Source organism: Hyla sarda, chromosome 5, assembly GCF_029499605.1.
Source record: "Hyla sarda isolate aHylSar1 chromosome 5, aHylSar1.hap1, whole genome shotgun sequence".
Classification (NCBI taxonomy): Eukaryota; Metazoa; Chordata; class Amphibia; order Anura; family Hylidae; genus Hyla; species Hyla sarda.
In genome coordinates this window covers 73435644-73460049 of record NC_079193.1, presented here as the reverse complement: position 1 = coordinate 73460049, position 24406 = coordinate 73435644, and the positions used below count along the sequence as shown (strand labels likewise).

Here is a 24406-nt window from a genome sequence, read left to right as displayed (position 1 = left end):
GTTAAGGGGAGGTGAGAGATCTGCCTAAGTGTTCCTGTACCTATGCTCCTACTGAGTTCCTACATACAGGGGGCCACTACCTACAGAGGTCAACAATCTGCAGGGAGGTCCTACATGCATGGGGCATACTACCTCCAGGGGGATCCTCCATACAGGTGGGGCATTACCTACAGGGGGAAGTTACCTACAGGGGGTGCTAAATACAGACTACAAGGGGAAACTACCTACAGGGGCAAGTGTCCCCAGACAGGCCGACACAAACCTATGAGCTAGAGGATACGCTAGTTTAGTGCGAAACATATGTCGCTCTCCCTGAACGCACCCCATGTAACCCATGATTCACCCCAATCCTTCCAGTACTTATCTGCTGTATGCTCCAGAGGAAGTTGTATTTCTTTCTGGAGTTCTTCTCGGTCTGACAACAGCGTTCTCTGCTGACACCTCTGTAATGTGTGGAACTGTCCAGAGTACAAGCAAATCCACCTAGCAAACCTCTCCAGCTCTGGACAGTTCCTGATACAGACAGGTGTCAGCAGAGAGCACTGTGGTCAGACTGAAAAGAACTCCAGAAAGAAATACAACTTCCTCTGTAATATACAGCAGCTGATAAGTACTGGAAGGATTAAGATTTTTAAATAGAAGTCATTCACAAATCTGTTTAACTTTCTGGCACCAGTTGATTTCAAAATATATGTTTTTCACCGAAGTACGCCTTTAACCCCTTAACGACATGCACCGTAAATGTACGGCGCTGCATAGCGTCACTTAGCGCACAGCACCGTACATTTATCGCACGGCTGTGACACGAGCGCAGCAGCCGCGGACCCACTGGTAATGGCGGACATCAGGGATCTCGCGGATGTCTGCCATTAACCCCTTAGGTGCCATGATCAATACAGATCACAGCATCTGCGGCAGTGCGGCACTTATAATGGCTTATCTGATCGCCCACGGCACTGCTAAATAAACATATTTGGTATCGTTGCGTGCTTAAATGTCCGAACTATAAAAATATAAATGTTAATTATTCCCTAGGGCAAACGGCGTAAAAGTAAAAAAAAAAAAAAAATCTGCTTTTTTGTCACATCAAACTGCAAAAAATGCAAACGTGGTACCAAAACAAACTACGGATCATGGAGCAAAAAATGAGCCCTCACACATCCCTGAAAGTTAGAGGTGGTCAAAATAGGGCAATTTTGATTTTGTAAAAAAAAAAAATAATAAAAAAAAAATTGAGATTTTTTTTAAATGCAGTACAATAGAAATATATGTAACCATGGCTATCATTTTAATCGTATTGATCCAGAGAATAGGAAAACATGTAATTTTTACCATAAAATGTACAGCGCAAAAAAGAAACCCTCCAAATTAGCAAAATTATGATTTTTGTTTAAATTTCCTTACACAAAAAAAATAAAAAATTGGGGGGGGTTTACCATAAATTTTAGGATAAAATGAGTGATGTCATTACAAAGTACAACTGGTCACGCAAAAAACAAGCCTTCATATGGGTCTGGGAATGGAAACATAAGAGTTATACATTTTAGAAGGAGAGGAGGAAAAAACAAAAACGCAAAAATAAAATTGGCCTGGTCCTTAAGGTGAAAATGGGCTTAGTCCTTAATGGGTTAATATACTGTTATGTAGCAGAGCTGAATCTTTTATTTAACAATGATACACACCAATGTGAGTTAAAAACTGGCCACAAGTAATAAATGTCCAAGATACTTTTAGACTTTAGTTTTCAGTTCTTTCCCAAGTAACATACAATCAGACTACATATTCTTTGAACCAGGGCACCCAATACAAAGGGCTTTATCTAAAATAATATATACAGCAGTTAAAAGATGTCTGAGGCCACAAGTGTTTATAGTAGTAATGTAAGGGGAGAATGCCCAACAGGGGCATATTATTGATGCAACAAGTATAGCTTTCACTTACCGCAGAATCCTAACATCAGAAGCCGCAGGGTAGTCAGTGCCAGCAGCTAAACACAACTTTCAGTCACCTTTGATGTTTTGCTGAGGCAGCACGCAACCATAAAGTACACTTGTACTAGTCTTTGGAGAGTGAAAAATATTCCCCCATTGGATCTTGTTCCATTTCTAATATTTACTTTCATTATAAAGTGTAATATATATGATTACATAATAAACATTATAGACAAAACTATATCTGTTAAAGTGGACAGTACTTATACATGTCAGAAATCTGCGTGGTCATTAAGCACCGATTCTGACGGAGGGTGCTGCATGCGGAGTCTGCCCGAAATTTCCATAATGTGACCATACCCTTAAAAAGCTCAATAGGAAAAAGCACCTTGTTTATATTTTTTATTGGTTGTAAACATATCCTAAAATAACAATATTCTGTCTGCATGTAGGGAAATTAGGTGCTTGTATGCACCCTATAGTAGTCAGCTCCCTCTAGTGGTGGCTGGAGCCGGGCTAAAATGATCATGTCTGGCCAGGAGGTGTGAAGCTCTGTATCACAGCTCTAATATAAGTTATAAAGACATGAATTTGGATTAGAAAAGAAAATAATACAGAGTTCAAGGGTGGATGTATACTTTGCAAAGTAAAAGGAAACTTGGGAGTGATATCTCCTATTCTTTTTAAAACTTTATTTAAATTTTCCAGACCATACAAAATTTATACATAAAACATATATCCTGACTTACATTTGGATAACACAGGAGCCACTTACCTCATACAGGAAATGCTGGAGCTGTAGAAGAGACCAAAACCTGTCCCCATGCATTTGTGCAATACATCAGATGATGTGTAGATTCAGTGACGGATAAGGTTAACCATACAAACATACACAAAAGAAAACACCTGCTGGCAGTGTCCATGAATAGTCACAGGCATACACAACGCAGTCATGGGGCTGGGGAGGACAGCTGTTTACTATAATACCCCTTGGCTTTTTGTATGTTACAGGGAACAGACAATGGGGGGGGGGATGTATCAAAGTTGTCTATTTCCCGCATCAATATAGACCAAAATACATAAGGCTGGTCTATTGTGCGCCTAATTTATCAAAAGTCGCATGGCTCTTTAAAAATTCTGCACACAGACTTCGGGATCTACGGTTTAGACTGTATTTAAACCTGCTTTCATTTCAGCGTACTTTTGGACGATGAGACTTTTTGCCGAAAAGTCGCTATTGATAAATTCAGCACCAATGCATTTTTCCATCTAAAATAGACTGGAATACATCATGTTCTAAAAATCCTCTAAAGTAAAAGTTGCAAAAAAGTTGCACGTATTTAGACCGACTTTCTATGCGACAATTTTAGATGGGAAAAAACTGTCTAAATCCTTTGATAAATCTCCCCCAATGAGTAGAATAGTGAGCACAATTATCTCACTGGACATTAACTAGATCGCTCACATGAATTCCAGTTTAAGGTAGTGCTGGGCGATATGACCAAAAATGAGTATCACAGTATTTTTCTAAAGTATCACGGTATTTTTTATTTTTTTTTTACATTGAGACTTGCATTGAGGTGGCGTAGCGGAACTAAATGGGCTTTTGGAACTAAATGATCTGAACACTGGGGCAGTGGAATACCCTTTTAAATAGATGTAACAAACAACCCTACAGCCTCCAGCTGTTGCAAAACTACAACTCCCAGCATGTTGGACTATATAATAGTGTATAGTATAGGTCAGTGTTTCCCAACTAGGGGTGCCTCCAGCTGTTGCAAAACTACTACTCCCAGCATGCCCGGACACCCGTTGGCTGTCCGGGCATGCTGGGAGTTGTAGTTTTGCAACAGCTGGAGGGCCTCAACAGCTGGAGGGCCTACTGTCGGTATAGTATATTATACAGAACCCTGTCTATCCCAGACCCCTGTCCATCCCAGAACCCTGACTCACCTTCCCAGTTGCTGCAGGGACCGTCCGGGGAGGGTGGTCCGGGCCATCCATCCTTCCTGTAGTGTCCGGCGGCATTCCGGGTGGAGGGTGAACCGGTCCGGGCTGTCCTTCTCCGGGGGTCCTCTTCTCCACTCCGGGCAGGCTCCGGCCTAGTAACGCTGCATAGATGCCGCTGCGCAGCGACGCACCTGACGTCACGGACGTAGCGGCGTCTATGCAGCGTACTAGGCCGGAGCCTGCCCGGAGTGGAGAAGAGGACCCCCGGAGAAGAAGGACAGCCCGGACCGGTTCACCCTCCACCCGGAATGCCGCCAGACACTACAGGAAGGATGGATGGCCCGGACCACCCCCATTACGGGCAAGTTAAATTTTTTTTATTGACTCGGAGGGTGGGGGAGGGGCCCAACCGGTATAGCGGTATGGGCAAAAATCCATACCGTGGGAGGAAAAAAAAAAAAAAACGGTATCCGGTTCATACCGGTATACCGCCCAGCACTAGTTTAAGGGTCTATTCACACGTACAGTATCCTGCACATATTTCATACGCAGGATTTAATGCTCTCTTCAGTCATTTATTTTGCAGCTTCAAATCTTGCACATTAAATATGCACGATACTGTACGTGTGAATACACCCTAAATGTGCATTTTGTATCAAATATGCTGAGATGTAATTTCATACCCCCAAAAACAAAGGGGTTTCTCATAACTTCTATATGATTGGCCATCAATATCTGACTTATGTGGGTTCATGTATTGCATAAAGCTGTGCCAGGTAACTGGAGCTTACCTACCCCTGAATAGAAGCTTAGCTGCAATAACCAAGGGTGGCCCTTACGCATTGTATGGAGCTGTCTGCTTTTGGCCCTGTTCACTGTGTACTGCAGATGACACAGCTTTGGAAAACTGCTGATCAGTCCGGGAGCTACGTGTTTGATTACATTGATATTGATGGTCTATCCTGAGAATATTCAATTAACACCCTTTAAAAGGGGATATGTTAGTAGATGTGACCCCCATTAGTTCTCACACACTAAATGTTAATGCATCAGTGTCAGGTAGGGCTGCACGATATGGGGAAAATGTGCGATTGCGATTTTGGGCCTAAAAATTGCGATTTCGATATGTGATGCGATATCGTAAAAAAAAAAAAAATGGTGAAATCCCGCCATTTCACGTCCAATCGCCCCCATTTCACACCTACCTACCCATTTTATGCCCACCTCCCATTTCACATCTCCCCCTTGTCACATTCTTCCCCCTTGTCACATTCTTCCCCCCTGTCACGTTCTCCCCCCGTGTCACATTCTTGTACTGCAGCAATACACTAGGTTTCCCAGGCGGTTTTCAAATCTTCTGCGGGAAACCTAGTGCGTTTGTTGCCAAAAAAGACCTTTCCCCTTCAGCCAATCACTGGCTTGACACGTGACACCACTGCAGCCAGTGATTGGCTGAAAAGGGAAAGGTCCTACTAGTTGAATGGTGAAGAGAGGACACCCCGGACTGCACGGAGGGGAACAGCATATGCAGGGACCGGGAGTAGGTGAGGAGAAGGTTTATTTTTATTTTGAACCCAGAAGAAAAAAGACAGCTCCAGCACAGCCCTATGTGTCTCTAAATGGAAACTCCTGATACAACGTGGTTTGGTATAGCAGGTATGCAATCTCCTATGGGTGATGCTCTACGCCAATAACACAAGTAAAAGTAATGATCACAGAAAAGAGTAGTAATAGCGGAGCAACTCACCCGGTATGCTGGAGCTGATTCAAATGAAGAACATCGCGGTCAGGCGAGGAAGCAGCGGGATGCTGAAGATGTTACGGGGGGAGTCAGACGTCGGGCCACAGCCGTTTGGTGCTTCGTCAGGCCACAGTAAGGCCTTGCGGAAGACAGTGGAGGACTGGAGAAGACCAGGAGAGCCCAGCAGAGGACCGGATAAGACCAGGAGAGCCCATCGGAGGCCCGGGGTCACCATCGGGAGCGGCGGGACGCGTTACGGAGCGGCGTGGACAGGTGAGTACAGCTTCCTATACTTTACATTGCACGAATCCCTCAACATATGATGGATTCGACAAACGATGGCTCGTTTGGAACGAATTACCATCGTATGTTGAGGGACCACTGTAAACAGTGCTGCACTATAGTCATTTTCCATAAAACTTTGGATCTACACTTTAAGAATTTTAATAAGTCAAATCTGCTGAAATATTACCATTAAAAAGTTACGCCGTCACGCCCCCTCCCATAGACATGAATGGAGGGGGCGTGGCGTAACGTCACGTTCCGAGTCCCGGAAGTTTCCGAAACTGGAGACTCAGTTGCCACATAGAATGCGGGTGCAGCAGGGAGATCGCGGGTGGTCCCAGCGGCAGGCCCCCGTGATCAGACCTCTTATCCCCCATCCTTTGGATAGGGGATAAAATATTTTTACCTGGAATACCCCTTTAAATTTAACAAGAAAGAGAACATGGACATGAACAGCATATGTAGAATGAAGAACTGGAAGAAGTCTGGTCTAGTTGTTATTTTATCTTAGATTGTATACATGGACCACATTTGAACCACAGAAAGAGCAAACCTTTTAACATATCCACAGACACACTTCTACAGTAATAACACCATGGGAACACTAATATATCAGCATGTAAAGTAACCATCTGGTTATTGGGAAGAGTTATTGAAAGACAAGTGCAGGTTAGTAAGATGTGATATGTAACAATACCAGGAAACCTGGACTATCACAAAGCTGTCAGCTGTATACCAACTGCAGATATCTGTGTCTCTCTATATAAAAAAAAAAAAAAAAAACACAACCTTCAAACAAAGTGTGAGAAACTGCTTCGGCTTTTACAACACCCTCAGATAACATGAATTGTCCATATAAACACATAAAAAGACTGAGCAAACAGTGGTAAAAACCAAACTAATAATACTGAGTAATGGAAAATATACAGTCCAAAAGATGCTTTAAATATAATACTGATCTGGGGTCCTTGCTCTCATAGGGGGAGATGTATCAAAACCTATCCAGAGATAGTGTTGCCAAGTTGCCCGTAGCAACCAATCAGATCGCTTTCATTTTTAAAAAGGCCTCTGAAAAATGAAAGAAGCGATCTGATTGGTTGCTATGGGCAACTCAGTTACTTTTCCTCTGCACAGGTTTTGATAAATCTCCCCCATAGTTTATACCGACATATGTCCACACTGCATTAATACTATACAAAAGGTATACATAAGCAATGTTCCCTGATGTACAGTGCAAAAAAGTATTTAGTCAGCCACCAATTGTGCAAGTTCTCCCACTTAAAATGAGAGGCCTGTAATTTTCATCATAGGTATACCTTAACTATGAGAGACATAATGGGGGAAAGAATACAGGAAATCACATTTCTAATGAATTGCTAAATTCCTCTGTAAAATAAGTATTTGGTCACCTATAAACAAGCAAGATCTCACCCCGTGGTGTCAAAATGATCGCAAGAACGGTGAGCAAAAATCCCAGAACCACACAGGGGGCCTAGTAAATGATCTGCAGAGAGCTGGGATCAAAGTAACAAAGGCTACCATCAGTAACACACTATGCCGCCAGGGACTCAAATCATGCAGTGCCAGACATGTCCCCCTGCTTAAGCCAGCACATGTCCGGGCCTGTCTGAAGTTTGCTAGGGAGCATTTGGATGATCCAGAAGAGGATTGGGAGAATGTGATATGGTCAGATCAAACTAAAGTAAAACTTTTTGGTCAAAACTCAACTCTTCGTGTTTGGAGGAGAAAGAATGACGAGTTGCATCCACAGAATACCATACCTACTGTGAAGCATGGGGGTGGAAACATCATGCTTTGGGGCAGTTTTTCTGCTAAGGGACCATGACAACTGATCAGTGTAAAGGAAAGAATGAATCGGGCAATGTATCGTGAGATTTTGAGTGAAAACCTCCTTCCATCAGCAAGGGCATTGAAGATTAAAACGTGGCTGGGTCTTTCAGCATGACAAACATGAAACACACCGCCCGGGCAATGAAGGAGTGGCTTCGTAAGAAGCATTTCAAGGTCCTGGAGTGGCCTAGCCAGTCTCTAGATCTCAACCCCATAGATAACCTTTGGAGGGAGTTGAAAGTCAGTGTTGCCCAGTGACAGCCCCAAAACATCACTGCTCTAGAGGAGATCTGCATGAAGCAATGGGCCAAAATACCAGCAACAGTGTGTGAAAACCTTGTGAAGACTTACAGAAAACGTTTGACCTCTGTAATTGCCAACAAAGGGTATATAACAAAGTATTCAGATGATCTTTTGTTATCGACCAAATACTTATTTTCCACCATAATTTGCAAATACATTCTTTTAAAAAAAAGTTTTAAAAAAAATCAGACTGATTTTATGGATTTTTTTTCTCATTATGTCTCTCATCGTTGAGGTATACCTATGATAAAAAAGATGAGAGGCCTGTAATTTTCAAGTGGGAGAACTTGCACAATTGGTGGCTGACTAAATACTCGTGTCGAGACTATTGGGGGCCTACGGCTTTGTTTGGCCTTGTTCTTCCATTGGAATAGTTCCTGGCATAAATGCTGAACTACGTGTGTGTGTGTGGGGGGGACCCTACATTGATGAGATAGAGACTCTAAGGGTGTATAAGACTCTAAGGGAGAAAGTTCTGTACTGAAGGGTGGGAGGGAGATAATGAGGGGAGAGGAGCGGACCAGACTGGAGGTCTTCAGTGTGTATGTACACATGTACAGGGCTCAAATCCTGCAAGAACGCATGGGAATGGAGGAGTTCCTGCTCTTTTTCCACAGTAAGATCACTTTTTCCCGTAGTAGGATTCCTGCAGGACCAGCCCTTGAGTGGAGATCTTGGGTGAGTTCCCATACTTTTTTCCCAGGACTTGACCCCTGCATATGTATATATGTTTATTTAGGTTTATTTTTTTTTTATAGGGTTAATCCCCAATTTCTGTTTCTTACCCGTGGGAAGACAGCACATTCATTGGTTGTCAAGTCACATTCTATGTGCCCCCAGCAGCCTGTTTAGTGAAGAGGGGACCCAAAACACATGCTCTTCCTGCAACTATAGAGAGCCTGGCCTGTCGCATGGAGCCTGACAGCCAGGGAATCACAATAGGTGCTGAAAAAGGAAGATCCTAAACCTCCTCTTCACAAGCTGATAGGGATCACAGGAGCATTATATATATATATATTTTTTTTTTTTTGGGCTATGAATTTGTGAGCTTTGGAACTTACCTGATCAACTAATCAATTATTTTCAGAATCAATTAAATGTTTCATACCTAGTGCCTATATACTTGCATACCAAACGGCAACATATTCAAGGCGTGCTTCACATTACTTAAACTCCAGCAGTTTTGCAGTTATTTCTGACAGAAGTCAGATACCAAACCCACGTAAAACACATATGCAGACAGGTGGAAATCACTTTTTCGTGTCAAGGGTTGTCCAGGTGGCCAGACAGGTTTTAACCATTATTTTATATCACGAAAGGTTATTCATTTTCCTTGTTTAAACAATACAGGGTTAAATGGTTATATACAGCTCAGGTTTTTCCACGCTACACAGATGGAACAGAGAAAGGCCTGGCTGCTGCCCAACTTATGCTGTGTTCTGCACTAACTCTTCATTAAACACAGTAAATACAAGTTCTACTGACATGAATAGGTATGTTTTTCCCTTAAAACAGCCGTACTGTGCAAATATAACCTGTCACATGAAGAGCTTGTGGCTGGATTATAAACCTGTTTGCAGTGTTGGTGCAGTATGACTGTACCTTTCTACATGACATTTTAGCACATGTTTCTTCTCATGCTCGGTGTGTATTTTATTATCACACTCCTTATTCCAGTGATTCCCAACCAGGGTGTCTCCAGCTGTTGCAAAACTACAACTCCCAGCATGCCCGGACAGCCGTTGGCTGTCCGGGCATGCTGGGAGTTGTAGTTTTGCAACAGCTGGAGGTACCCCACTTGGAAAACACTGCCTTATGCTGTAGCTCTCTGATCTGCTTGCATCGCAATGCTGAGAGTCACATGCACTTCCATTCTGTTTACGTGCGACAAATTTACTATATTGTTGCACAGCGTTAATGCATTACCATAATGGAGCCTCATCTATGGGGATCTAGTGTGCCTCCTTGTGCCTCTGAACCTACCGTATATACTCGAGTATTAGCCGTTCCGAATATAAGCCAAGGCCCCTAATTTCACCTCAAAAACCTAGGAAAAGTTATTGGCTCGACTATAAGCCTAGCGTGGGAAATGCATCATCCCCCCCATGTCATCATCCAGACCCCCGTTATCATCATCATCCCCCCCTTCATCATCCAGACCCCCGCCATCATCACGTCATAATGACAGGGTGATGATCCCCCCTCGACAGGGTGATGAAGGAGGGCTTCATCATCACCGCCCGTCAATCCCTTCATCATCATTCAGACCCCCCCCCCCCCTTTTGTTTTCTACTCACCAGGCTGTCCATCTTCGGCCATCTATGCTGCAGGGACCGTCTGGTGGGGAGGGTTAGTCGTTCCGGGCTTTCCATCTTCACCGGGAGGCCCTGTTCTCCGCTCCAGGCCGGCCACGGACTAGTGACATTGCGATGACGACGGGCAGGGACGTACAAGCGCAGCAGACGTCCTTGACGTCCCTGCGCCTGAACGTCACTGCACGGTGGTGTCAATGCAACGTCACTAGTTCGGGGCCGGCCCGGAGCGGAGAACAGCGCCTCCCGGTGAAGATGGAAAGCCCGGAACGACTAACCCTCCCCACCAGACAGTCCCTGCAGCATAGATGATCGAAGATGGATGGCCTGGACCACCCCTCCACTAGTATTTATTTTTTTTTTTTTTTTAGTTCACTCGAGTATAAGCCGAGGGGGCATTTTCAGCACGAAAAATCGTGCGGAAAAACTCTGCTTATACTCGAGTATATACGGTAATACAAAAGCATATGGAGGGGCATTTATGAAAGTTTGATTAGGTATGCTATTTTTTAGTTTGTTTTTTTTTCCCCATTCTGTTTACGTGCGACAAAATTTACTATATTGTTGAACAGCGTTAGTGAATTTTTCGCAGGTAAGCAAAAGTGGGAGTTTTTCTCACCTAAACGAAAACAATAGTCAGTTTCTGTTAGTTAAGCCAAGGATCGGCTGGAGTATATTTAGTAGGTTTTTAAAGCCTTAGCGACTTTTTTGCGAATGTCGCGGTTGATACATTTCTGACTATGGCAAGTCAAAATTGTAAAAACGCTTATGTACACCGATTTGAAAAATAAATGCTTTTCTCGCTCTCGTGGCAGATTGTCGCACGAAAAAAAGACGGTGGCGCAATTGCAAATTTTTGGCAGAAATTTTAAGAGAAAAAACTCGGGTAAATTGGTTGATAAATGTCTGTCATGGAGGTTTTCATAAAGTAACACAAATTGGACACACTTTTCCAACTATGCAAAAATGATACATTTTTCTAGTAAGTAAGGCTGGGTTCACACCACGTTTTTGCAATACAGTTCCCGTATCAAGTTTTTGTTAAAAAAAACGGATTCCTCAAAACCTGACTAAACTGTATCAAAATGTGTGTACAAATTTGAATCCGTATATGGTTTGAAAAATGATGTCCGGTTGCATCCATTTTTTTTTTTAAGAAAAGGTTTTTAACTTTTCATTCCATTATGAATAAAGTTTCACTTGTTTAATTGAAATTCTAAGAAAAAAAAACTGTGCAAAGTCAAAAACCGTATGGTGAAAACCGGATGGAACTGTACGCACACACAGTTCCCATTGACTCCTATGGTAAAAAAAAAAACGTATACTTTTCAATAGGGTTTTTGACCCAGACAAAAAAACGTGGTAGGCTAATGTTTTGGGTACGGGAAAAAAAAAACTGACAAAACCGTACAGGATGCAAAACGGACACAACCAGATGCATCTTTTGGCCTACAGTTTTCAATGGAGAGTCAATGCATACGGGTTTCAAATTGAAAACGTATAAGCCTTACTCTACATATGGCAACATATACGATCCTCACTATATCTGTCTAGGAAGTCTGCAGAATATCCTCAAATATTTATTGTCTTGCCTGACCACAATACACACATAAGAATCTAAGTTCCAGAAATCTTATGTCAGTGCATGTGTTGGTTTTGGTAAAGAATTCAATATAGGTAGCCCACTTACTCCCACCAAAATATAGTTTTTCTGAATAGCAGGAAATACTTAATACGCCAGCAGATTGGAAAGGTTAAGTTAAGTTTTCTCTGAAAACTGAAGGTTCTTATGTTTCAGAAGCTCAAATAACACGTTCTGGACAGATTGCAAGCCACAAAATCTACAGAGCAGAGCTGCAAATTGTCCGTGGTAGCAGAATCAGCTTGTGAATTGCTGCTTGGACAGCAAGCATCTGAAAAAACCACCCAGAGCAGGCAGTGTTTACTACTAGACACAGGTTGTTTCTATATACATAGAGAACAAATGTACAAAAATAAAAAATTAATTTATTTTATATATGTAGAATAAATCTTTAAATCTAAATATTTTATTTAAATGTTCAAAGTTTGTTTTGTTTTTTAAAGTAAAGGGGAATTCCGGGCAAAAAATTTTTAATCCCATATCCAAAAGATAGGGGATAAGATTTCTGATTGCTTAAGGCCCGCCACTGGGACCCCCTGCAATCTCCCTGCAGTACCCGCATACTATAGGGCTGAGTCTCTAGTTTCGGAAACCTCCAGGTTTCCAGGACTGGAGAAATGACTTAACACCACGCTACCTCGTGACGTCACATCACACCCCCTCCATTCATGTCTATGGGATGGGGCTTGACGGCCGTTATGCCTCCTCCCACAGACATGAATGGAGGGGGCGTGGTGTGACATCACAAGGGGGGAGTCTCCAGTCCTGGAAACCCTGAGGTTTCCGAAACTGGAGACGCAGCCCTGCATAGATTGTGGGTGCTGCAGGGAAATCACAGGAGGGTCCCAGCGGCGGGCCCCCCGCGATCAGACATCTTATTTCCTAATGTGTTTTTGCCTGGAATACCCCTTTAACTCTGTAGCAACTGGCCTATTAGGACCACACAGAGCGCATCCACACAGTGTATTTCATGGCGGATTTCCCGCTGTAGCAATCCGCTGCTACGAGAGGACACAAAGCTTCTTATTTTCCACAACTGATTGCAGGAAGTGTGACTACATGAGGATTTGTATTTTGGGGTTCATATAAGTAATTGATTAACTTATATTAACTCTTGTGTGGGGGGAAAGTAGATTTATTAATTTTTTTTTTGCAAAAAAAAAAAAAAAAAGTGGTTCGCACTGTTGCATTGCAGTACTCCTAGTTGCAAAGCGCACCAAGGACAATATCTGCAAGGAGTTTGTGTGTTCTCCACATGTTCACATGGGTTTCATTACTAATTGGTACATTTGGAATTTACCGTAGATTGTGAGCCCCAATGAGGACTGGGACAGATCTCAGGGATGACCAGCTCTGTACAGTGCAAACAAATTATTATTATTTCTACAAAACATAGCAAAAAAAAATAAATGTAAATTCTAAATTGTGTAACCACATTGTCAAGAGAAAAATAAAAAACTAATGGCTCTTACAAAGTTATGTTAGGGATTATTTTTTTTTGTTTAAAGTTGGAGTTGTTATTGGTGGAAAAGGTAGACCAGCGTTTTTTAGGAAATCCAAAAAAGACGATGACACCAGAATCCACTGAATATTTTCGGTCGGACACTACAACACAGTCAGGAAAAAGAAGACGAGATAGGAAGGAAGAAAAGAGGAAGACCAGCAAAAACAAAAACATATTAGAAAATATTTCCCACAGAGAATTATCGGATGCGGAACTCAGAGTCTTGAATAGGGGAGTGGGTTCTGTACCGATAAATGAGATTTTTTTAAGTTTGATACTAAAATTGATTTCTATAGGTTCTGTAGAAATATGCGCATGAAAATGTATTTATCTGACAGTGGGTTGTTAGATCGTAGAGCGACGGGGACTGAAGTCCCAATCGCTCTGCGAAAAACATAATCTTTTGATCCAGAAGTAAAAACAGCTTCATTAGAAGCATTTACTAAAGTTGTGTTAAATGAAATAGAAGAGAAATGGGATCAGGGAATGTATGTTAAATCTAACTTGTCCAAGTAAGAAAAAAATGCTCTTGATTCGATCTGCAATGACCCCTCCCTTATAGTGAAGAGGGCTGATAAGGGGCGGCCATTGTAGTGATGAATCGTGAGTATTATATGGAAGAAGCTTTGTTGCAGTTATCAGATTCTAAAACATATGTGAAACTTAGAGGAGACCCAACATGGACATTTAAATGTGAAATCGATAATGTCATTAGGGAAAGTGTTACGGAAGGTATTATTTCTGAAAAACTTGCAAAAGCATTAATGAGTGATAATCCCAGAGTACCGGTATTTTACACTTTGCCGAAGATCCACAAGAATCAAGAGAGACCACCGGGACGACCGATCGTATCTGGATCAGCGTCCCTGTTACAGCCTCTCTTGATTCTTGTGGATCGTTTTCTACAACCAGAAATCAAAAAATTAGGTAGATGTTTGCTTGACTCTAATCATTTTTTGGATAAATTAGTTTGAAACTTTACTTTTCTTTGCACATTAGATGTGCAAAGCTTGTACACAAACATTCCCCAAAGTGAGGGCATGCAATGTGTGCAAGAACTTTTGGAAAGGAATACTAGTGTAAGTAAATCAAAAACTTAACTTTTTGATGCCCTTGTTGGATCTCGCTCTGTCTAAAAATTATTTTCGTTTCGAAGATGACTTCTTTGTCCAAATAGGAGGAGTTTCTATGGGCTCCTCAGTAGCCCCCAGTCTGGCTAATGCCTTTATGGAAAATTATGAAGAATTGCATGTTTTTGGTATGTGTGGCCTGGAGACTTCATCCACGTGGCTCTGCTACGTGGATGATGTCTTCATGCTATGGGAAGATGATGAAAAATCTTTATTAACATTTGTGTTAATGTTATCAATGTCATGAGACTATCCAATTCAGTTTAACATATAGTGCAGAAGTTGTACATTTTCTAGATGTGGAAATTCATAAAAAGGGTATAGGTATTACTACCACTCTGTACAATAAACCTACAGATAGAAATAGTATGTTACATCGCACATCTTACCATTCACCTTTAAAGGACTCCCTAAAAGCCCATTTATAAGAGCAAGAAGAATATCTAGTAATGATGAAGAATACAATAAAAACAAAAGAAAGGCTATAGAAAGGGGGAAATAGAAAAAGATAGCAGAAGAAATTGGAAAAACACAGAAAAATTTAGACAAATCAGAAAAAATACAAAAAACAGAATAATGTATACAGGAAGATATGACAAACTGTCTAAAATAATATAAAATACAATAAAAAAAATGTTGGAAAGTCTTAGGAGCAGATACTAAATTTGGTAAACTATTTAAAGATCCACTACTGTTTTCTTTAAAAAAAACAAGATTTTCTAGCAACAAAAAAAAGAACGGGACATATCCATGTCTATCATGTTCCCAATGCCATAGTATCATAAGAAGCGATGGTTTTTACCATCCCAAAAAAGGTACTAATATAAAAAACTAGGGTTTCTATCCCTGCCTAAATTCCAATGTGATTTACCTCCTAAAGTGCCCTTGCAGCATAGCTTATGTGGGCCAAACTTCTAGACAAATTAAAGTAAGACTTGGTGAGCATAAAATCAATGATAAGAAGGTATTCACCAAGGGTTAAACACATGTGATTTACCAGCATATTTAACCCAGCTCGAGCCCCACATCTGTGCGCATGATAAAGGGGTTGTTACCAGCAACATAGCGCGGCAGGCTGGAGCTGAGGTATTTGCCATCTTACCCGTTTGGAATGTAAACCACCGTACCCCATGTATTCTCGAATATGATTGAAAAGAAAATCTTATGTGACCGGAAAGAAATAATGCAAATAAATTAGAAATCTGCAAGAAGACCTGATCATTGTGGTCGTGAGTAATTCACCGTGAATGCATATTCATTCATATATACACATACACATGCTCGCCGCATGCAATCCAGGTACATTTAACATTAGGAGTAGTTAGTGGTACCAATTTTTGGTACATATAACTTTTTGATTGCTTAATTTTAATAAAAATTTTTTAGAGAAGGATTAACATAATAAAGAGATTCGGGCAGATGGTAATTTTTTTTTCAGTGTTCCCTGTATTCATATAGGTTAATTACACATTTTTACTTTACGTTTGGTTAAATTTTTGTTTCCATTTAACATATCCTTTTGTTTGGAGAAAAAAAATGATATGTTAATGAATGCTATATGCCATATGTTTCCCATTTAATTAAATTTTCAGAGAAAAACTGATTGCAACATCCTTTTTTTTTCTTGGTGTACGCAATAGCATAACTGACAATGTTTTTGCATACAGCTATATGTATTTTAACAAATATCAAAACAGACAAAAATGTGGTGTGAATGCTCCTTTACATTGACAGCCAGTCTATCCATTCGTGCCTCCAGCTTAGCTGTATAGAGGCATGTACATGGCAGTCTGGGGGCCTTCATAAGGCCCACACATGCCATGGAAACCCATTGGCACCAAGCAAACATGTCACCAGGGTGCTGATTGAGTGAAGTATGCCTTCATAGTCCTTATATGCCACAGTCACAATTTCACCATGGCATTTAAGGGGATAATCTGCCAGGATAAGAGGTTTTTCCAGTCATAGTGGCTAGAGTGGGAGCTTAGCTGTCCTATAACAGCCGACATTTTGTGATACCTGGCATGGGAGATCTTAAATCGGCACTGTCAGATCCACAAACTATTTATATATTGTGACTGATGAAAATTGAAGACCTTTTGAAATATGGGTGTTTAAAATGTTTTGAATTTTTTCCCACCACAAGGGGTCCTCATACCTACTAGGGCACTGAGTCATGGACAAGGCTACATGAGCAGACACACCAATCGCCTCCCACCACCACAAGGGACACGACCCCTTCCCCTGAGAGGATTTCTTACACTGTGAGCTAATTAAAGGGGTATTTTTATTTTAAAAAAATATAGGCAATATAGGCATAAAAATTTGATGTACATCGTCAGGATTAGGTACAGAGTACCTGACAGGTACCCTTTAACCAGCTATGCCATAAAAAATAAATAAATAAAACGTTGATAGTCAGTTAGGAGTTTTAAAGTTAGTTTAAACTAGGCAAAAAGTATCCCCTCAGAATCAGAATCAGAAGTTGTGCAGATAGCTGTTTATTATGAATCTACTTACACATTTGTGAATCTGGGGACCTCAAAATCTTCTTCGAGTCATGCCACACGGTCTTGCAGTCCTCCTGTAACTTGTAAAATCGTAACCTTTTCCATGAAGCTGATTTAACTTTTGACAAAGGACTTCCATTCAGAAGAAACTTCAGATCCTCATCATCTTGTAAACCTGAAGAAGAAGGAACATTTCACATGATCATCGAATGAGTACAAGAAAAAATGTAATAGACTTATACAGCTGAACTTTAGCATTAGAAGTCTCCTGGAAACTTATCTGTGCAAAGAGTCTACTGCCATAGATAATGTACACACAATTTTGCCAACAATAAAACGACCTATACACCAGTCAGGAAGGGTATACACCTTGAAAGCAAGTTAACCAGAATTAGCTTTAAAAGGAGTTAGCCAGGATTTCAAAAACAGAGCTGATTTCTTCCAAAAACAGCAGCACACCTGTCCCCAGGTTGTGTGTAGTACTACAGCTCAGTTCCATTAAAACGAATGGAGCCACACTGTAGTACCACACAAAACCTGAGGATAAGTGTGGTGCATTTTATGGAAAAAATAGCTCTGTTACTCTATTCCCAGATAACCTTTTTAATGCACATGCTATAGCAGAAAAACTTAATTTTGAAAACTTTCCACACATTAGAGCTAATGTGTGGAATATTGATACGATAACTCAGTAGATGAATGGGGGGAAAAATTCCTATATAGATATACACACACACACACAGTAGAATCTCCCAAAAGCGGACACTCACAGGGAATAAAAAAGTGTCCGTTATTCAGAGATGTCCCTTATTGGTAAAAAAAATTTAAAAAAGCTCCAAAATCTTTCTAAATGACCGAATACTGTCCTGTACTCACTCCAGAGTGTAATTACCTATAAAACATGATAAAAAGCAATATTACAGTACAATCTCCCTTATCCCTCTCCCATATCATTTCCTCCCCCCTTTTATACCCTTTGCCATCTTATTGCCCCGTGCATTGTGCCAAATTATCCCCCCCCCTTACCATCATTTTCCCCTTGATCCCCCTCCCTCCCCGAGCCATTTCATTCCCCCTTCGTTAACCTCTGTGTAAAATCACCCCCTCTTTACCACCCCCTGCGCCATTTAATTCCCCTTTATGTCCCTGTGGCACTTCATAAAAGGGAGGGGGGGGGGTGATGAATTTACACAGAGGTTAATGAAGTGCCACAGGGAGATAAAGGGTAATAAAATGGCACAGGGGGTGGTAAAGAGGGGGGTGATGAATTTGCACAGAGGGCAATAAAGGGGGAATTAAATAGTACAGGGGGATCAAGAGGAAATGATGCGGCACAGGGGTAATAAAGGAGGGGGGGGGGAGATGATTTGGCACATGGGAATAAAGTGGCACTGGGAGATCAGGGAAGGAGGGGGTGATTGATGTGGCCGGCAGATGTACAGAAGCAGGAGATCACTGTTTAAACAGCAGTCTTCTGCTTCTGTGCTGGGGCTTCTGAAGAAGGGTGCAGCGGGGGCCTGGGCCCCTTACTGGGGTCATGGCTGTACCCCCTGACAGCATCCCCGTGTACAGGGCAGGGCCAGCACATAAGCGTGGTTGTCCCCTATTAGGAGTGTTTTGTCCCCTATAAGGTGTGTCTGCACCCGCTATTGGGAATGTCGCCTATTCGGAGGGTGCAAATACATTAAGTCTTATGCGACTCTGCCGGGGAATTAAAAACTGTCCACTATTGGGAGGTGTCCACTAAGGGAGATTTTGCTGTATATCTACTAGGTTACATGTAGCTATGGTTAGCATATTCTAAAAGCATTTCTGTAAATTCCCTGGAATTGAGATAGAATTGTACCGTTGTGTTACATTACACAAGTGGAGGAAATGCTGCAGATCGGCACTGGTGAAAACCACATGCATACATACATTAACATCATGGGTCGGGTGAGGGAGTGTAACACATTCTTGGGATTCGTACCTGTGTCATACCCGGTAGGTATCGGCTACTATCTGCAGCTGACACCTGCCAGTAATGACGGACATCAGAGATCACTTGCAGCATTAAAACAGTTATGCGGCGCATACCTGGTGGTCCAGTGGTCCTATCTGCCCTCACACAATGTAATTACGGGGTGCTGATTAGTTCTCAGGCCAGCCCAAGGTTTTGGTGCAGGCCATGAGTCTGCAATCGATACAGCCTGTAGCAACGCAATGCCAATCTCATAAATCCTTGAAATGCTGATGCCTTTCATTGATCTAAGCAATTGAACAATTAAAAATGGTTAAAAAAAAAAGTAAAAAAAATATTTAAAAAAATGCCCTCCTTACAAAAATGAGAATTTTTTAAAAAGGTAAAATAAATAAAAAAATAAAAAAAAATGTTAAAAAAATCACATTTGGACAATTTTGTAGGGTGCAATACCAATCAATTTAATTCTCACAATCCTAGTTCTGCGCAGTCAACGGCACATCCAATCCCAGATTTATTTATTTTTATCAAAAGTTATCCAAAAAGTCAATATGATGCAAAGGAGGCAGGGTAACAAGTACGGATGCACCAAAAGGGAAATTTTGGTCCGAAACCGAAAATTTAGGCTGTGCTTGGCCGAAAACCGAAACTTCATTGCTCTGCACCCTTTTTTAAATATAATTTTTATAAAACTTATTTTTCCGTACACAGGGATGTATGAAGGCTTATTTTTTCCGCCATGACCTGTATTTTTGATTGGTACCTTTCTTGTTCTGATGTGTTTTTTGGGGGGTTTTTTTGTAGATTTTTTTTCCCTGATAAAAATCCATATTTTTGGACTTTTTCTTATGTCTACATCATTCACCGAATGTTTTTATGAACCAGACATTTACGCACCTGGCGATACCAAATATGTATTATTTAAATTTTTTATACAGGAAGAGGGGAATTATTTTTTTTTTTTTATTGGGGAATTATTATTTTTTTTTTATTGGGGGACCGGCTAATTTACTTTTATTAAAAACTTAACTTTTTTTTATAAACACTTTTATAGTCCCCACATTGCATATATTGCAATCTTTAGATTGCAGATACAGATTAGTGTTATGCCTATGCATGTCATCTACCTCTCTGGTCTGCTCAATTGCAGACCAGAGAAGAAGAATCCCAAGATGGCAGCAAGAGGTAGGTGAGGGGACCTCCGGCTGCAATTTTAACTGATCTGATCCCCACGGCGGTGCAGCGGGCGATCAGATCAGACACCGGAACTGCCACAGATGCCATGATCATGGCGTCTGAGGGGTTAATGGCGGACATCAGCGCTGATGTCCGCTATTACCAACGGGTCCCTGGCTGCTAAAAGCAGCCGGAACCCACAGGTTATGATTCAAGCGCAGCTCCTTCACTCGCATCATAGCCGCAGCGGGACTCAGGGCGTACAGGTGCGTTAAGTCCCTGGTGCCCACGGCGTACCTGTACGCCCTGTGTAATTTAGGCCATGGAAATTTTTCCCATGAAAATGCATCAGCCGAAAATGCCTAAGGGTATGCAGATTTGATGCGCAGGATTTGGTGCACAGAATTTTCTGCTGCAGATTTCAATGTGAACTAAATGACTGAGCATAGCTTCTAATCTGCAGTTACAAATCCTGCGCATCAAATCTGTGCAGGATCCTGTATGTGTGAACGTACCCTAAAAGGGGCATTTTTCGGCCGATTATTTTCGGCGGCCAAAAATTTGGTGCATCCCTAGTAACAACTACATCTTATGGCGCAACAACATGAAAAACTGTTCTACACAGAAAATAAATCTACCTTTATTTACCAGAGCAGTGGTCTCTAACTGTGGACCTCCAGATGTTGCAAAACTACAACTCCCAGCATGCCCGGACAGCCGTTGGCTGTCCGGGCATGCTAGGAGTTGCAGTTTTGCAACATCTGGAGGTCCACAGTTTGGAGACCACTGTACTAAAGGGAAAATCTATACTATGCCTATAAAATGCCCGTCTGAAGTCTCTGATATGAACAGGATAACAGCATCTGCCTCTATAGACAATTCATATACTCCCAATAGTTAACTTCTAACAGATCCAGTTGCCGCACCCACCGTATATGAGCAACATCCTGAAATCATCTCAACCCGGGGAACTACTGAACCATAACAACCTCCAGCTCTGGAGAGTTAAGCAACAAAACCCATTTAAGGTACAAGGTGCGGCCACCAGAACATGCGGAGAAGGTTATAGGAGTGGTTCTGGCCCATAGTTTATGTAGAAAAGGGTCAAAGTTATTACAGGCGTGAACCTGGCCCACTGTTTAATAAGAGATGGGTAAAATGTATTATAGGTGTGGACCTGCTCACTGGTACGTGTAACAGAGGTTTTACAGGCGCGGATCTTGCTACCAGTACAGTACATACACCAGCTGTTCTACTCCAGTTCCTAGAACAGTAGTGGGTGTAAAAAGGCAAAGGTGGTTTTGTATGCCCATTTTTTGCCACTGAAGATTAAAAAAAGAAAAAAAAGAAAAAACTGTTACCCAAAAAACTGGATTCAACAGAGAAAGTGTGAGAATTTTGACTTATTTTGGGTTCCTCCAGTGCATCAGATCTCATTTCCCACAAAGTGGCACTTTTGGTAGCAGTGCCCACTGAACCCTAAATGGTTGTCTGTGCCATTCTCTTTAGTCACTTTTAGCATCAGCTGACCCAAAACTGGCGCTTTGTGTTCGGACCGATCCTCCCTGATGTATCCTGATAGGAGCTGGTAAAGGTGGTTTTATTTGCATCCGATCCCCTCGAGTGCTGTGGAATTTCTTCTTGTAGTGAACATTTAGGGGGACATGTATCAATGTAGGTGTATGGTGTTTATTTTATTTTTTTTCGCACTTTTTCCTGGTGTGCAAATTTTTAACAACTGCGTTCAATTTACAATATTTGCGCAATTTGCCGCAAGATTCTAAATATCCCCACGGTTCTATTTTCCGTTAGAAAATCCCATTATAGTCTATGGGATTTTTACAATATCCGTTTTAATCCGTCACAGCCCGTTATTGATAACAGATGTTATTTGTGACGGGAGAAAGACCAAAAGAAATAATGCATGCACTATTTCTCCCGTTACTTTTTCCACTCACAAAACAACATCTGTTATTAATAACGGGCTATGACGGATTAAAACGGATAATGTAAAAATCCCATAGACTATAATGGGATTTTGAACACGGCTGTTTAACGGACGATTTTAATGGTTTTCATAACGGAATATTATAATGGATCTTTAAAACCAATGAATTTAAAGTGTGAAAGGAGCCAAAGTAAAAAAGGGCAAACACTGAGCAATAACATGACATTACAAAACAAGTAAAAAGACATTTCAAAATCAGACATTTCAAGAGGCATAATTGGTTTTAGTTAGTACAATTGCGGGGGAAAAAAGCTGACTTGTGCAAAAAATGTTAAATAAATACAGTTCCACCGCAAAAAGTGGTGTACAGTGCACCAAACAGACAACTTTAAAAATATTTTGTTTACCAAAAATTGTGCAAAACAATTATGCAATAAATGCAATTGCGCTAGATTTGCAGGGACATTAAGAACATTAAAGTGGTATAAAGCAAATGATAAATGTCCGCCATTGTCCTTCTGGAATTCTTTCCACATGACTGTCCTGCAGTAGCAATGACCTATAGCCTGTAGGTACAATTCAATGATCATGAACTAGGACAGGATGCATTGCTGACATGTCAGAACATCTTTTACATTCACCACTGATGCGAATCATCATAGAAACGTTTCATAGGCTCGTACAATGACACATCAGGATTTTTTTCCCCTTTTACTATTCATGTATATGTAGTATGTGGCTAAACATTATTACATGTGACATCAATGTGTAACAATTCTAATGACAAGGTTCTAAAGCCAATTCAAGTAAGCGGCACTCCAAAATGTGGTGAACCAAACAGCAATTCATACACTGCAAATACAACATCTGGAGTGAGGAGTATACTACAACATCTGTTTCAAGAGCAGAATAGAAACATTGGGGGGGGGGGGAGTAATCATTGGTTTCACCCTGGTTTTGTGGGGTAAATTTGTCGCACAGTTTGTCTCAGATGCTGTTTAGAGACTTTTCACTGCGACTTTTGCTTTAGAAGACTTTTTTTTTAAAGAACATACAAAGTGGTGATTTCAGTCGATATCATGCAGTGGTCAGGAGCTTATGATGTCCGACTTTTCAGTTTGCCGCATCGTTTGGCGCAACTGTGCTAACTGAGGTGGAGATTTACACCAGCCCAGACTTGGACAACATTATTAATCGCACTTTTATTGCGCAGGTTAAAAAGTCGCAGAGGAAGAATCATACAAAGTGGAGTGCTGAAGTAAGAAATGTGATCCGCACCAGATTTGTCACATGCCCTGCACCGTGTAATATATTTGGTGCAGGTATACAGTTTCAACCACATGAATTAAAAGAGTTGTCTGGTGAAAAATAACTTATCCCCCTATCCAAGGATAGGGGATAACCTATAGATCGCAGGGGGTCAGAGCGTTGGGACCCCCGTGATCTCCTGCACGGGGCCCCGGCAGTTTGCCAGAAGCGGACATCCGGCACACCCCCTCCATGTATCTCTATGGAGTACATTGAGGAGAGTGTTCCGCCTCGACCGGTGATAGGTTGAGCGCACTGTCATGTAAGAAGCCAGCGTTTTCACATGACATTGGGGTCAGCCTATCACAGGCCGAGGTGGAACATCGCTGCGGCTGGTGATAGGCTGAAGACCGCATAGGGATACAGCTTTACAGTACAGAGTTCCAGCCAGCGCAGGTGGCCCGCAACAATCAGGAGGGCAGCCTTTGCAGGTGACATATGTGAGTAGTACCCCGATGGGGACAGCACAGCGCTGGGCTGATGTTTAATCTGGGGGGGGGGGGGGGAGCAGAACAGCGCTCGCGGGTCGCATATGATTAGTTCCCCGATGTGTGGACAGCGCAGCGCAGGGCTGATAATTCATTCCCAAGGGGCCCAAGGGGGAGGGGCCAAACCACTATTGCGGTATGGGGAAAAATTCATATTGTGCCGGGGAAAAATTTCCATATTCGGTATGAACCGGTATACCGCCAAGCCCTACTTGAAACTAAATTTTTTTTTATATAAGGGTGTAGGTAAGGGTTAATTTAACTATCATATCTTTTTATTTGTCAAATAAAGTAATGTGTGTACCAGGTATTATTGAAATATCTCCAGCCGTACGGAAGTTATGTGGGAACATAACATTTCCCATTG

At 41.6% G+C, this 24406-nt stretch overlaps 1 protein-coding gene across 3 annotated transcripts in view; it reads right to left on the bottom strand.

The window, feature by feature from the left end:
* PLCD1 (phospholipase C delta 1) overlaps positions 1-24406 on the bottom strand; it is a 159803-nt gene that overhangs the window by 65707 nt on the left and 69690 nt on the right. For all 3 annotated transcript variants that reach the window (XM_056519684.1, XM_056519685.1, XM_056519683.1), the window contains exon 2: positions 17170-17334. In XM_056519684.1, the coding sequence (XP_056375659.1) occupies positions 17170-17334 (165 nt within the window). The remainder of the gene's footprint in view (positions 1-17169; positions 17335-24406) is intronic.